Source organism: Argopecten irradians, chromosome 6 (genome assembly GCF_041381155.1).
Source record: "Argopecten irradians isolate NY chromosome 6, Ai_NY, whole genome shotgun sequence".
NCBI classification, from domain to species: domain Eukaryota; kingdom Metazoa; phylum Mollusca; class Bivalvia; order Pectinida; family Pectinidae; genus Argopecten; species Argopecten irradians.
The window spans coordinates 41,787,025-41,799,816 of NC_091139.1; the positions used below are offsets into that span (position 1 = coordinate 41,787,025).

Below are 12,792 nucleotides of genomic sequence, written 5' to 3' on the forward strand. Positions count from 1 at the left end.
GAACACTTTGAAATCTTCAATGTAAGATCACGTAGAAAATTCAGCGGAAGATGTAACTCTTTAGGATCCCTAGGTGATTGCCATTTCCATAAAGCGTGTGTCGATAACGTCTTTTGGACAAGAACCCTGTGTGGCGACAGAGGAACTCAAGCACACTGGCTGTGGAGTGGCTCTCCAGCAGGTACCACGGCAAGGTTCGTTCTAGCTGACACGGAGGAACAGCGCAGACAGAATAGACCAGCAACAGGGTAGCCAAGTAGCGGTTAGTATTTTACTGTTGTATTTGGTGTTATTTGATCAAACATCACAGTGAATTTTATCATTTATAGAACATTTTTTAAGTTTGGAATCAAATAGGTTGTTTAAAATCGTTTAATTTGCATATTGTATATTAACGGGACTAGCTTGCGATAAAGTCTGATATCATAGACGGTCAGCCATATACTTGTTTTAGTAACCAGGCCTTTCCTTGTAAAAATAGATTTATTTACGCTACATCAAATTCCTGCAGCATTCTGTAATGATTACTGACTCGGAATCATTACTGGTATCCAAACGAAGGACTCTCTACCTGTCGCAGCTCTCGTAATATTATTAGCACTAATCATTAAACAGTTTGGTAACAGAGTCAATGGTTTAATGGAGATAACTAGTTGTGCTTTATAATTCCTTTTATAATCTTAATTGATGAGTTTTGATACCTTTATATCTGGATCACAATGCATTGTTGGATAAGGAACTTTTCCCTTTAAGTCAATCGTGTTTAATCTCTCAACCATGTGGGTTATATAGTTTACATAGTACTACCATGTTTATGCCCCGATTCACGTGAGTTAGAGGCGCTATCCATTCATGACCGCCGTGTCCAGTCTTATCTATGTGGATTAGGGAAAGCTTTACTTTCGGGACCGCCATGTAAAGTCTCTGGTTCAGTCAGTTGGAGGACGATTTTCTTTATATACATTAAGCTATCCTTTGTTTGTTGTTTACAATTAGCAGGTGTTTATTAGAGGAATAATCGCACGTTTGTTATATCGGTCACTTCAGCCCTTTTACGCGTCCATCTGACGTCAATACTATTGTCCCTCGGGTCGGCCCTGGGGTTACTTTTTAATACGCACTACAGGTTTCCAGTAAAAATCTTTTCCTCTCCTCACCCAAATACATGTACATACGTATCCATGTTTTATTTACATCTCTACCCAGTATACGTCATACGCTACCCAGTATATGTCATACGCTATCCAGTATACGTCAGACGCTACCCGGTAAACACCAGACGCTACCCAGTATAAGTCATACGCTACCCAGTATATGCCATACGCTACCCAGTATACGTCAGACGCTACCCGGTAAACACCAGACGCTACCCAGTATACGTCATACGCTACCCAGTATATGTCATACGCTACTCAGTATACGTCAGACGCTACCCGGTAAACACCAGACGCTACCCGGTATACGTCAGACGCTACCCGGTATACGTCAGACGCTAACGGTATACGTCAGTCGCTAACCGGTATACGTCAGACGCTACCCAGTATACATCAGACGCTAACCGGTATACGTCAGTCGCTACCCGGTATACATCAGACGCTAACCAGTATACGTCAGATGCTAACCGGTATACGTCAGACGCTAACCAGTACGCGTCAGACGCTACCCGGTATACGTCAAACGCTAACCAGCATACGTCAGATGCTAACTGGTATACGTCAGACGCTACCCGGTATACGTCAGACGCTAACCAGTATACGTCAGATGCTAACCGGTATACGTCAGATGCTAACCGGTATACGTCAGACGCTACCCGGTACGCGTCATACGCTACCCGGTTTACAATAGACGCTAACCGGTATACGTTAGATGCTAACCGGTATTCGTCAGACGCTACCCGGTATACAATAGACGCTAAACGGTATACGTCAGACACTAACCAGTATACGTCAAACGCTACCCAGTATACATCAGACGCTAACCGGTATACATAATACACTAACCGATATATACGTAATACGCTTCCCAGTATACATCAGACGCTACCCGGTATACGCCAGACGCTACCCGGTAAACGTCAGACTCTATCCGGTATGCATCAGACAAACCGGTATGCATCAGACGCTAACCGGCATACGTCAAACTTTACCTGGTATACGTCAGTTTCTTACCGGTATGCATCAGACGCTAACCGGTATACATCAGACGCTACCCGGTATACGTCAGACGCTAACCGGTATGCATCAGACGCTAACCGGTATATGTCAGACGCTAAACGGTTTACGTAAGAGGAAGTCCTTAGTTGGTAATGGATATTTTTTTATTGTGTAAGCAATACACGTACATCTAGAGAGCATATGATACATGTACCAAGTATTAAACAGTGATATGGACCTCCAGTTTTGTTAAGATTCACTTGGTTGGCTACACTAAACAGTGATGTGGACCTCCAGTTTCACTAAACAGTGATATGGACCTCCAGGTTCGTTAAGATTCGCTTGGTTGGCTACACTAAACGGTGATATGGACCTTCAGTTTCGTTAAGATTCGCTTGGTTGGCTACACTAAACGGTGATATGGACCTCCAGGTTCGTTAAGATTCACTTGGTTGGCTACACTAAACAGTGATATGGACCTTCAGTTTCGTTAAGATTCGCTTGGTTGGCTACACTAAACGGTGATATGAGCCTCCAGGTTCGTTAGGATTCCCTTGGTTGGCTACACTAAACAGTGATATGGGCCTCCAGTTTCGTTAAGATTCGCTAGGTTGGCTACACTAAACATTGATATTACCTCCAGTTTCGTTAGGATTCCCTTGGTTGGCTACACTAAACAGTGATATGGGCCTCCAGTTTCGTTAAGATTCGCTAGGTTGGCTACACTAAACATTGATATTACCTCCAGTTTCGTTAAGATTCGCTAGGTTGGCTACACTAAACATTGATATTACCTCCAGTTTCGTTAAGATTTCCTTGGTTGGCTACAATAAACAATGATATGGACCCCAAGTTTACCCTTAGAGTCACTCTCTGGGTCCAGGACCAAGACTGACATAGCAAAGCATACTGACTTAGGTCAAAGTTCATTGCTTGGTGAGTGATGTTTTACTTCAACTATTGATATCTTCTCTTTTACTTGGTTTTAATCATTTCCAATATACCATTCAAATCTACATCAGCTGTCTTTGTAATGCACCATGGGTACGATTATACTTGGATATTTGGCAAATTTGCATGTTGAAGGATATAAAGCTGGAGACAAAATTAATGAAATACAGATGTATTGCATTTTGAATTTGGAATGGAAAGATGCATTCCACCATTTTGCTCATCCGCTACTTTGTCTGTGTCCTTAAAATAACTGCTGAAAGCGAGACTATGGTGTTACGTTCCAGTGTTGCTGAAAGCGAGACTATGGTGTTACGTTCCAGTGCTGCTGAAAGCGAGACTATGATATTACGTTCCAGTGCTGCTGAAAGCGAGACTATGGTGTTACGTTCCTTTGTTGTTGAAAGCGAGACTATGGTGTTACGTTCCAGTGCTGCTGAAAGCGAGACTATGGTGTTACGTTCCAGTGCTGCTGAAAGCGAGACTATGGTGTTACGTTCCAGTGCTGCTGAAAGCGAGACTATGGTGTTACGTTCCAGTGTTGCTGAAAGCGAGACTATGGTGTTACGTTCCAGTGCTGCTGAAAGCGAGACTATGGTGTTACGTTCCAGTGCTGCTGAAAGCGAGACTATGGTGTTACGTTCCAGTGCTGCTGAAAGCGAGACTATGATGTTACGTTCCAGTGCTGCTGAAAGCGAGACTATGGTGTTACGTTCCAGTGCTGCTGAAAGCGAGACTATGGTGTTACGTTCCAGTGCTGCTGAAAGCGAGACTATGGTGTTACGTTCCAGTGCTGCTGAAAGCGAGACTATGGTGTTACGTTCCAGTGCTGCTGAAAGCGAGACTATGATGTTACGTTCCAGTGTTGCTGAAAGCGAGACTATGGTGTTACGTTCCAGTGCTGCTGAAAGCGAGACTATGATGTTACGTTCCAGTGTGGACATCGTCAACGTTTCACTTTAAAGCTTTCTGTTTAGATTTCCTAAAGGTTACCAGACTGATTCTTACCGAACCTAGGATATGGTTAATAGAGGGCATTGTCAGCCCCTCAACACACCAATGCCTTCCATCATTCGGCTTTGTTCAATAGCAAGTTTCAGAAACTGTAAATCCCAGAGGTGCTGCATCGTTCAGTTTCGCTTTTAAACTATTTGTTTGATATTGACCAAATTTGCAATATAGTCACATGATACCTTTCAAGACCTTAATTTAAACCTGCATTGATGGATCAAGAATAATTAAAATTCCTGATATCGCCTTCCTTCGAAACGTATTTGCCACTTCCAACTTTTTCAAATAATTACGTGTATTTATTGGGTTGTTATCTAGGCATTTGTTTATACAGCTTGTATCATGATCTGTTATATAGGCATGCAAAGTTACACGAACAGACTTGAAGACGTGTATTCCAGCTGAACTTAGCTCCACCTATTTTCCTCACATAAAACACAAAATTAATGAGATTTTCATAAGGCTTGTTTTAATATATGTTTTTATAAATTACACACAATAGGACAAGTATACATTTATAGCCAGCAGGCACAATACACTGAATATTCATTAGCACTATACACACACTACAGAGGCCGTTCGTGATCATCACTGATTTATTGTCTGTGACCAGCTGTTGAATATCTACATAGCTGACGACTAGGAGCTGTTAGCATTAAATCATAACACTAATCAATAGACATAGCACACACTAACAGACTCAGCCTTGTTAAAAACATGTAAATATATTTTAATATTCTAAAGAAGTTTTTTTTATCTTATGGCATTGATGTGTGTTAGACGCATTAATTAAAACTCTATAGAGAATGTGGGTTAATGAAGAAAACATGACGTAATGTTTTACTGTATAAGGCAGCTGGGGTAATCGTGTCATATGAACACATCTAAACCTCGTGGGTTATATAAGTTATGTCATTGTGGCTTTCTGATATCTTTCTATAATAAAGAATAACTTACATCATTGTGGGGCAGTTAAGTTATCCTAACCATGTAGACAGTACAGGCATATAGAAAAATAACAGTACCAGTATACATTTCTCATTTCTCCTTTAAGTAGCGACTTATAAAACTTCATAGAATGATTGCTTTCCAACCTCACATTATCACAGTTTTTAAAGACTTGTAAATTAGTCACATCATTGGCGTTTTCTCATATCTACTGTAAAGACTTAAAGTTTAAGAGTAAAGAAATATTATCAATATAGCTTTGCCTTACTTAGTTAAATAATAAATCATTGTATTTTAATTTGTCATTATAACCCCGTTTCCTCGCATCTCTTGATAGTACAGGTACGTAATGGAAGCATTGTATATCTCTATTTCATTTTCCGTATAGTAAATTATAAAAGATAAGTCATATCACCAAAGTCTTTTTCGTGCCTCATTTTAGTAAAAACTTTTAGATAAGTGGTATCATCATAACTTCATTATCATTTTATCTGAAAGAATTGCGTAAAGGCTTGTAAATAAGCGATATCCTTTTCGCTTTATCATTTCTCTATGAATCATATAATGATATAATATAAACCTTTTCATATAATTATGATTTAAAAAAAAAAGAAACAACGACGAAAATGTGATTAGGAATTGCCAAATCATTAATAAAACTGTAAAGTCAGCCATTTTTGTGGTCTGGCGATTTTATACACGTGTGTGGGGCAGTCGTCATTTCTATGGTAACGGTAACCACTACCTTTACAGTATAACATATCTATTGGGATGTGAAAAACTATAACATTATAAATATTAATTATATAAAAGTATCATAACTTCACATTAAAGCATTATTTTGACGTTGTTTTAACATTGGGCGTTAACTCGTCCGTGAATTTAAGCACTTTATTTGATAACCATTTAGTTCTTCATAACGCGTGACATGATAGGTATATGAGCAGCCGATTACGGTGATTGTAGAAAGGTAGGCACAATTAGATGGGTCAGTAAGCCAGTCCTGTAAGTCTGGACGAGACACACCAGTTCTAGCTACATACATTATCCGTCTCTCGTGTCACATTCTGAATTATCTGCCACATTTACAATTAAAATCACGCCATCATTCATCAAATGTTCCATCTCTGTCTCAACACTATACCAATATACACATTTCATTGCAAAATAGCACTGGAAAAAATTCATAAACGACTGGTGTATATTTCCTAAAGTTTGTGTCAAATTAACATGATCTATTAACATTTACTATAAGCGTTGAGGTTTTGCGTATTAGTATAGGACTTTTCGCGTCAGAAATTTTGCATTTAGATATAGTTGATCAAATTGCATTTACCGTTGATATATTAATTATTACGTAAGCAAGAATTCATCATTGCGTCAACGGCTTTGAAATGGATTTTGCACTAAACTTAAACTGCGCCTAAATAAATACGCTTTCACTATTAAATTAGTTATGGAAACATTTGATTACCTTAGATATGAAGTTCTGAATAAGTTATTTACATACAATCAAGTTACTGTAGACAAATAAAATAAATAATGATATTTGTAGGTTTAAACATTGCATTGTCACTATATTCCCGCCCGCGAGACTACATTAACGTTCAAAATCTGAACTACCTTTTTAAACAGGGTTTTTATACAGTTTGAATATTTAGCATGATTATTATGCATTTTAAATATGGATTTCTGTATTAAAGGACAACACACATATTTTCAACAATTCATTACGTTCCCACGGCAACGTAACATCACATCTCACCTCGTGACCATCTTGTCCAGTTTTAAGTGGATTTCAAGCGACGTGACACGGTTATAACATAATATATCCTTTGCCACTTTCACACTTACATCAATATATACATAAACACCATGGTAGGCTAATTCACCACGTGTAGCCCATTCACTTACTACTGTTTCTTTTTGGCACATAGTTCGGATACCTGTCTCTCACACCAACACGATTGCTGTATATACGGTGGATTCCTTAAATTGTCTTGTCATCCGGTAATGTGTTCCTAGCATTCCCTTTGAGATTTGAGAAAAACGTATGCATTTTTTTGATATCATTAAGAATTGTTCGATGAACTGAGTCTTTTGTTTCTAAGATTGGTTTTGGGGTCGTACGGAGTTTTTTGTTTGAATTTGTAAATGTTTCAGGTAACACAACTGTTTCCTCTTTGCTTGAAAACTTGGATTTTCTATTAAGCGTTGCTGATATGGCAGGTTGTCGTCTCCTTCCTATTAGCCGTGGAGGAAATAGTACGACTTCCTCTGGAGATGGCTTTTTGTTTTGAACTAACAAACCCTTTGTAGTTCTCACAATAGAAGTTTGCACACCACGCATCGTTGACAAAATGGCTGTTGATGATGGCGTTTGTGTCGTTGCAGACTGGCCACTAGTTGTAGATGACAAAGATGCCGATGTTGATGGTGTTTTTGTTGTTAAAGGCTGGTCACCATTCGTTGTTGATGGTGTTTGTTTTGTGGTTGAAGGCTGACTACCACCAGTTGTCGACGGTGTTTGCGTTGTTGCTGGAGATTTGCTTTCACTAGTTGTTGATAAAAGGGTTGTCGTTGATGGCGTTTTTGTTGATGAAGACTGGCTAGTAGGCGTTGTTGTTGATTGCGTCGTTGGAGGTTGGCTAACACTTGTAGTCGATATCAATACCGTTGTTGACGGCTCTTGTACTGTAGACGACGGCGAAGCGAGGGATGACGTCTGGCTAGAATGTGATGTTTTTGTCGAAGTAGTGATTAGCTTTGAGGTCGATACGTCAGGTGATAAAGATGACCTTGCGATGTTAAGAGCTGAACTCACGGCTGTCGGCTTCAGAGTTGATGAAGTTTGTGTTTGCTGAGCATCCGGTGTGATATGCCCTGCGGTCACTACAGGGGAGTTCTGTTTTACCTTACCAATCGTAGTGGTATCTAGATCATTTGTTGTAGATCCAATACTACTTCTTGTCACCGAATGAGGCATTGAGGTTGTTGCTAAGGTAGGTTTATCGGCGGTAAGCGTCAAATTTTGATTCCCTGGTTGTGACACAATTGTAGATTTGACACCAATTTGACTTTCTTTTGTGGAAGGTTTGATTTGATCAGTAGATTTGGTGGGTTGAGAACGGTTTGTGACGGAGTTCGCTGGGGTAAATGAACCTGTTGTTTCAGGTTTAATTGTAGATATCTCTTGCACACTTTCTGATGATAGAGTCGACGACTTTTGGGGTTCATCGGCACCATTTGTATGGTCCGAGCTAGTCAACGTAGTGCCTGTCAGCGTAGTCCCTGTCGACGTAGAAGGAACCGTTGATGAACTTTCGATTCGTAAATACGTCGTTGCACTGGTTTTAACTGACAATTTGGTTTCCGTAGTTGTCCTCGAAAGTGGATTATTTGTGATTGTTTCATGCTTGTTATTTGCAGCTTTAGTTGTAGAAAAAGCTTCAGAACCGACGTCATTTGCAGCCTTTTGAGATACGATACGACCTGTAGATACTTCTGAAGTGTATGTTTCTACACTGGTCGTCACACTTTTGTCTCTACTGGTGGTTGTTAAAGGTTGAGATGTTTTAGTAGCTATACCTATTTTATCTGTCTGTCCCGATAGTTGTACCCGTTTGTACTGAACTGGTGGTTGTTACCGGTTGGTCTGTACCGGTAGTTGTTACCGGTTGGTTTGTATCGGTAGTTGTTACTGGTCGGTCTGTACCGGTAGTTGTTACCGGTTGGTTTGTATCGGTAGTTGTTACTGGTCGGTCTGTACCGGTAGTTGTTACTGGTCGGTCTGTACCGGTAGATGATACTGGTCGGTCTGTACCGGTAGTTTTTACTGGTCGGTCTGTAACGGTAGTTGTTACTGGTCGGTCTGTACCGGTAGTTGGTGTAACTGTTGACGTTTGAGTCACATCTGAATGACCATTCACAGTTGTCGTTGGCGGAATAGTTGTCGTTGTTGTACTTGTAGTTGTTATAGATTTCGTAGCTAACGTTAACTTTGGCCAGGGTATTTTTATGGTGGGAGGTTTCGGTTTGATGGTCCCTTGTGCTCCTTTGGATAGAGAGTTATCTGTGTCCATTTCCTCACACAAGTAACCTCTCCATCCTGGCTCACAACTGCACATCCACTGGCAAGAGTTGAGAGATACAGACTCTGTACACTTTCCGTGTTCACACAGAGGTCCGAATATCTTACACCCGTTTCTGATGCACGGGTTGACGTCGCTAGCGCCAAGATGTTTTGTCGGTGGCGGCAGTGGCTGCGCCTTTTCCTCGGGTTTAAGCTTCCCTAATAACTTTGGCGGCCACAAAGAATTTGATTGTACTCCGTCACAGTTCAAAGTAATCACCATAAATAATAATCCATATTTCAGACACATGCTTACAAATGAATCAAATAATTTATATCCATTCATAGTTATATCAATTTTTTGTTATATAAAACTGGAAAGTTGCGTCGTCCTGCTCACTTGTGTGTTTATATGTGTTTTGTCTTTTCACACTTATCAATATAACGTCCATAGGACCTTCCTCACGTATGTCTGACGCACGGCTAGTACTTACAATGTCAATACAGCGGTCACATCATTTACAAAATAGACGAATCGAAACCACTGTTCTGGTCTATCAGTTCGATTATCAGAGGAAATCCACGTGTCACGGCCGGGATAGGTAAATAATAAACTGACTGTGTGAGTTTCTGTTACAGCAGTGTGCTTGCCTTCCGACAGTGGGTGAATGTATGGGTCGGAGTGATGTCTGCCGTCTTATATTACCTGCCACAGACGGATGTCACAAATACGCCTCCGGCCTTATTACAAATATTATAACTTCATTTGCAAAGCAAATGCTTTATTTTTGATATAAATATATGCTCGTTTTAAACAGACTAATTTGTTAACGCTTAAATCTGACAAAATAACTAAAACTGAATATTTCATACCACAGTCTACGGTGGAATAAACTTTTACGATATGATTTTCAATAAAGCCGTTAAATTCGGTAAATGTCACGTTTTGTGTTCACATGTTGTTGTTTAAGTTTTTATCGTCACACATGGTTACTTCATGGTGAGGAAGACATATCGATTTGCACGCTACACAGAACTTAACGTATTTTGTAGGAAAGTAATGATAGCGCAGAAAACGATGGTCGCCGCTAGCTACGTCCGCACGAGTAATTGATGACTATGTGAAATTTCACTGGCGAAACGCATCTTAATACATTCACGGAAAAAAGCCAAGTCAATCCATTGTGACTGGTAAATAGCATCCGATTTAATGCAGTGCCTAAAGTGATGAACTTCCTATGTCGATCACGAGAGCAAAGTAAAGACCAAAATCAGCATATCAAACAGATATGATTACAATTGTCCTTGAGAGCATGATGCTTTATATAATTATATTGATGGCTTTCTCTTTGTTAACTGTTAAATTTCATTTCTATTGTTTATTTTAAATTATATTTTAAAATCCCGATAATAAGCAGCACCTTATTAATATCAATAATTATTGCATTTGACCTTAAGAGCTTGATGTATTACATAACTTTATTAATGGATAGCTCTTTTAAAAATCATGTTAAATTTCATTTCTATTTTTTTACATAATATATCCTAAAATCTCAAAAATATGCCAAACCTTATTATTTTCTTCAAGAATTTTCAGACTTGTTTCCAAAGCCTGTCTATTTTTCAGCTCCGCCTTATTTTTGATGATAGCTTTTTCATTTGGAGCTGGGACGTATGTAGCAGTTTTTATCATATTTTCTCTATAGCAAAGATTTTTGGTGAATTGCTTATGAAACGATGAGGTCCCGTTAGAGTTTCAAGGAAACAAGGTCAAGAACTCCGGAAGAGGAAACGTTCTCTTGTCAGTGACAACAGCTTCATCCATGTGAAGGTGAAATCCTGGACAATGTATGGCCTCAAATTAGAGTAAGTGGAACATCTGAGAGTAGATACAAAAAGAGTCGTTGGTTTTAAATAAAATAAAGGCCAACTCAATAATGCGCATGGAAAAGAGATCTGCTAGAGTCTTCAGCAGTATACACCGTGCTAAAGGAAGTAATAGTCCCCGCAAGCAGACAAGCAACATTGTCTTCTAAAGCAGACGCAATAGCTATGTACAAATGGTATATAAAGAGGTCCATCATAAAGCTATCGTTTACCGATATGAGCCCGTTCTTTTGGTTTCAACATCGATGTAAGCAAGATAACTTTCTAGTACTTGGACTAGTCAAAATCCTTGGATGGTCTCTCGTTTGGTTTATACACATCTGGGCTTGATAGAGGAAAACTGTTATTCCTACCCTCTATTGCGGCTTAACCGTGTCTGTGCACGAAATTCGGTATGTTTGTACTCAAACACGGTTTTTAGTTGCCTGCTGACGAAACTTGAGGAGACTAAAATGTTAGTCTCCGTCTTCTATATGTTGTTTTTTTGATAACTTGAGGACGAATTGTGAAAGAACACCGCTTGGAATTAAATTTGGGATCAAAAGGTCAACTACAAAGTAGTTAAGTAGATTGCTTTGGCAAATATTGGTTTTTAGATGATATCTTGAGAACGGATTGTCAGGTTTTGTTGAAAGTTCACAAAAATGGAATTAAATGGCCAGTTACAAAGGTCACTGTTAATAAAATAGATTAATGTCGATGTAATAACTTGCGGGGGTCGGCAGAGGACCTGTATTGCTTCAGCAATAGTCAGCATGCTTGTCGACTGTACAAAACGCCAACTTTTGTTTTTTTAGTTTCTCCGACATTTTGTGGTTGCGGTAAATATGAGTAACCTTTTGTCAAATGTAACATTGATGTTCGTCATCAGTCATTAATCATAACTAAAACAAGTGATCTGTTCCGGTCTTCACCGAAATCACCTGTTCATGCCTATTGTTACAATTATTTCCATATTTGGTAACATATTTTGATACAGGTTTTTTATAATTTCAAACGACCTCTAATACATGTTTTCATTACTAGATATATACATTCACTGGAAAAGACTTGTTTTGTTATATCGTTTTAATCCTGTTTTTCCTTCATTTTCTAGACAGGTTTCGATGGCACAGGCCTCGAGATTAGGAAAATAAAATGCATAGCAAATAACATATTTACATTCAAGCAATCCTCAAAGTTAATGCATTCCTAACAATGTGAAATATAGAATTACAAAGCTCCTTCGCTATCTTAATGCATATGCACTTTAAGATCGCATATCACGTTATATAAAACTGTGAGTGAGAATAATCTGATATTCTGGAGAAGTAGACATTGCCAGATATATATATAGTATGACCGGTAATTACTTTAGGGAGGGTATTTTTCATTAGGCTTTGATGCTGTTGCAAAAATTTGACACGTGCAAATAATTGAAAAGTAATTAAATAATATGTTACTTTATATCTAGATTTCGTAATTGTAATTAATTATGGTTTTAAGATAGATTTTGTGATTTATTTGGTGAAAATAGCCTACTATACGGTATGACAATGGCAGCTGTCATTTGGGTGGTGTGAGACTGTTTTATCTGAGCTTATGATGTATATAAATATTACATCATTAGACAGTGACTCATCTGAATATCTTATCTGATGATTGTATCGCACCTTTTATATCAATATGTAACTCTGTGAAAGTCGTATCGATCTACCTGGCATTCCTAAGTAAGGAATAATTAGGTTGAAGATCCACTTTAGAATCAAATTAACATCTTTTCATTGATTT

At 38.8% G+C, this 12,792-nt stretch overlaps 2 protein-coding genes across 2 annotated transcripts; one reads left to right on the top strand and one right to left on the bottom strand.

The window, feature by feature from the left end:
* Window positions 1-3,305: 3,305 nt before the first annotated feature.
* Window positions 3,306-4,067, top strand: LOC138326522 (uncharacterized). Its single transcript, XM_069272621.1, has one exon. The coding sequence runs from the start codon at window positions 3,306-3,308 to the stop codon at window positions 4,065-4,067; it is 762 nt and encodes a 253-aa protein (XP_069128722.1).
* Window positions 4,068-7,053: 2,986 nt separating this feature from the next.
* On the bottom strand, window positions 7,054-9,445 carry LOC138326523 (uncharacterized). The gene is made up of 2 exons (XM_069272622.1): window positions 8,693-9,445; window positions 7,054-8,535 (listed from the first exon to the last, which is right to left on the bottom strand). Exons 1-2 carry the CDS (start codon window positions 9,443-9,445, stop codon window positions 7,054-7,056), a joined length of 2,235 nt encoding a protein of 744 aa, XP_069128723.1.
* Between the last annotated feature and the right edge of the window lie 3,347 nt (window positions 9,446-12,792).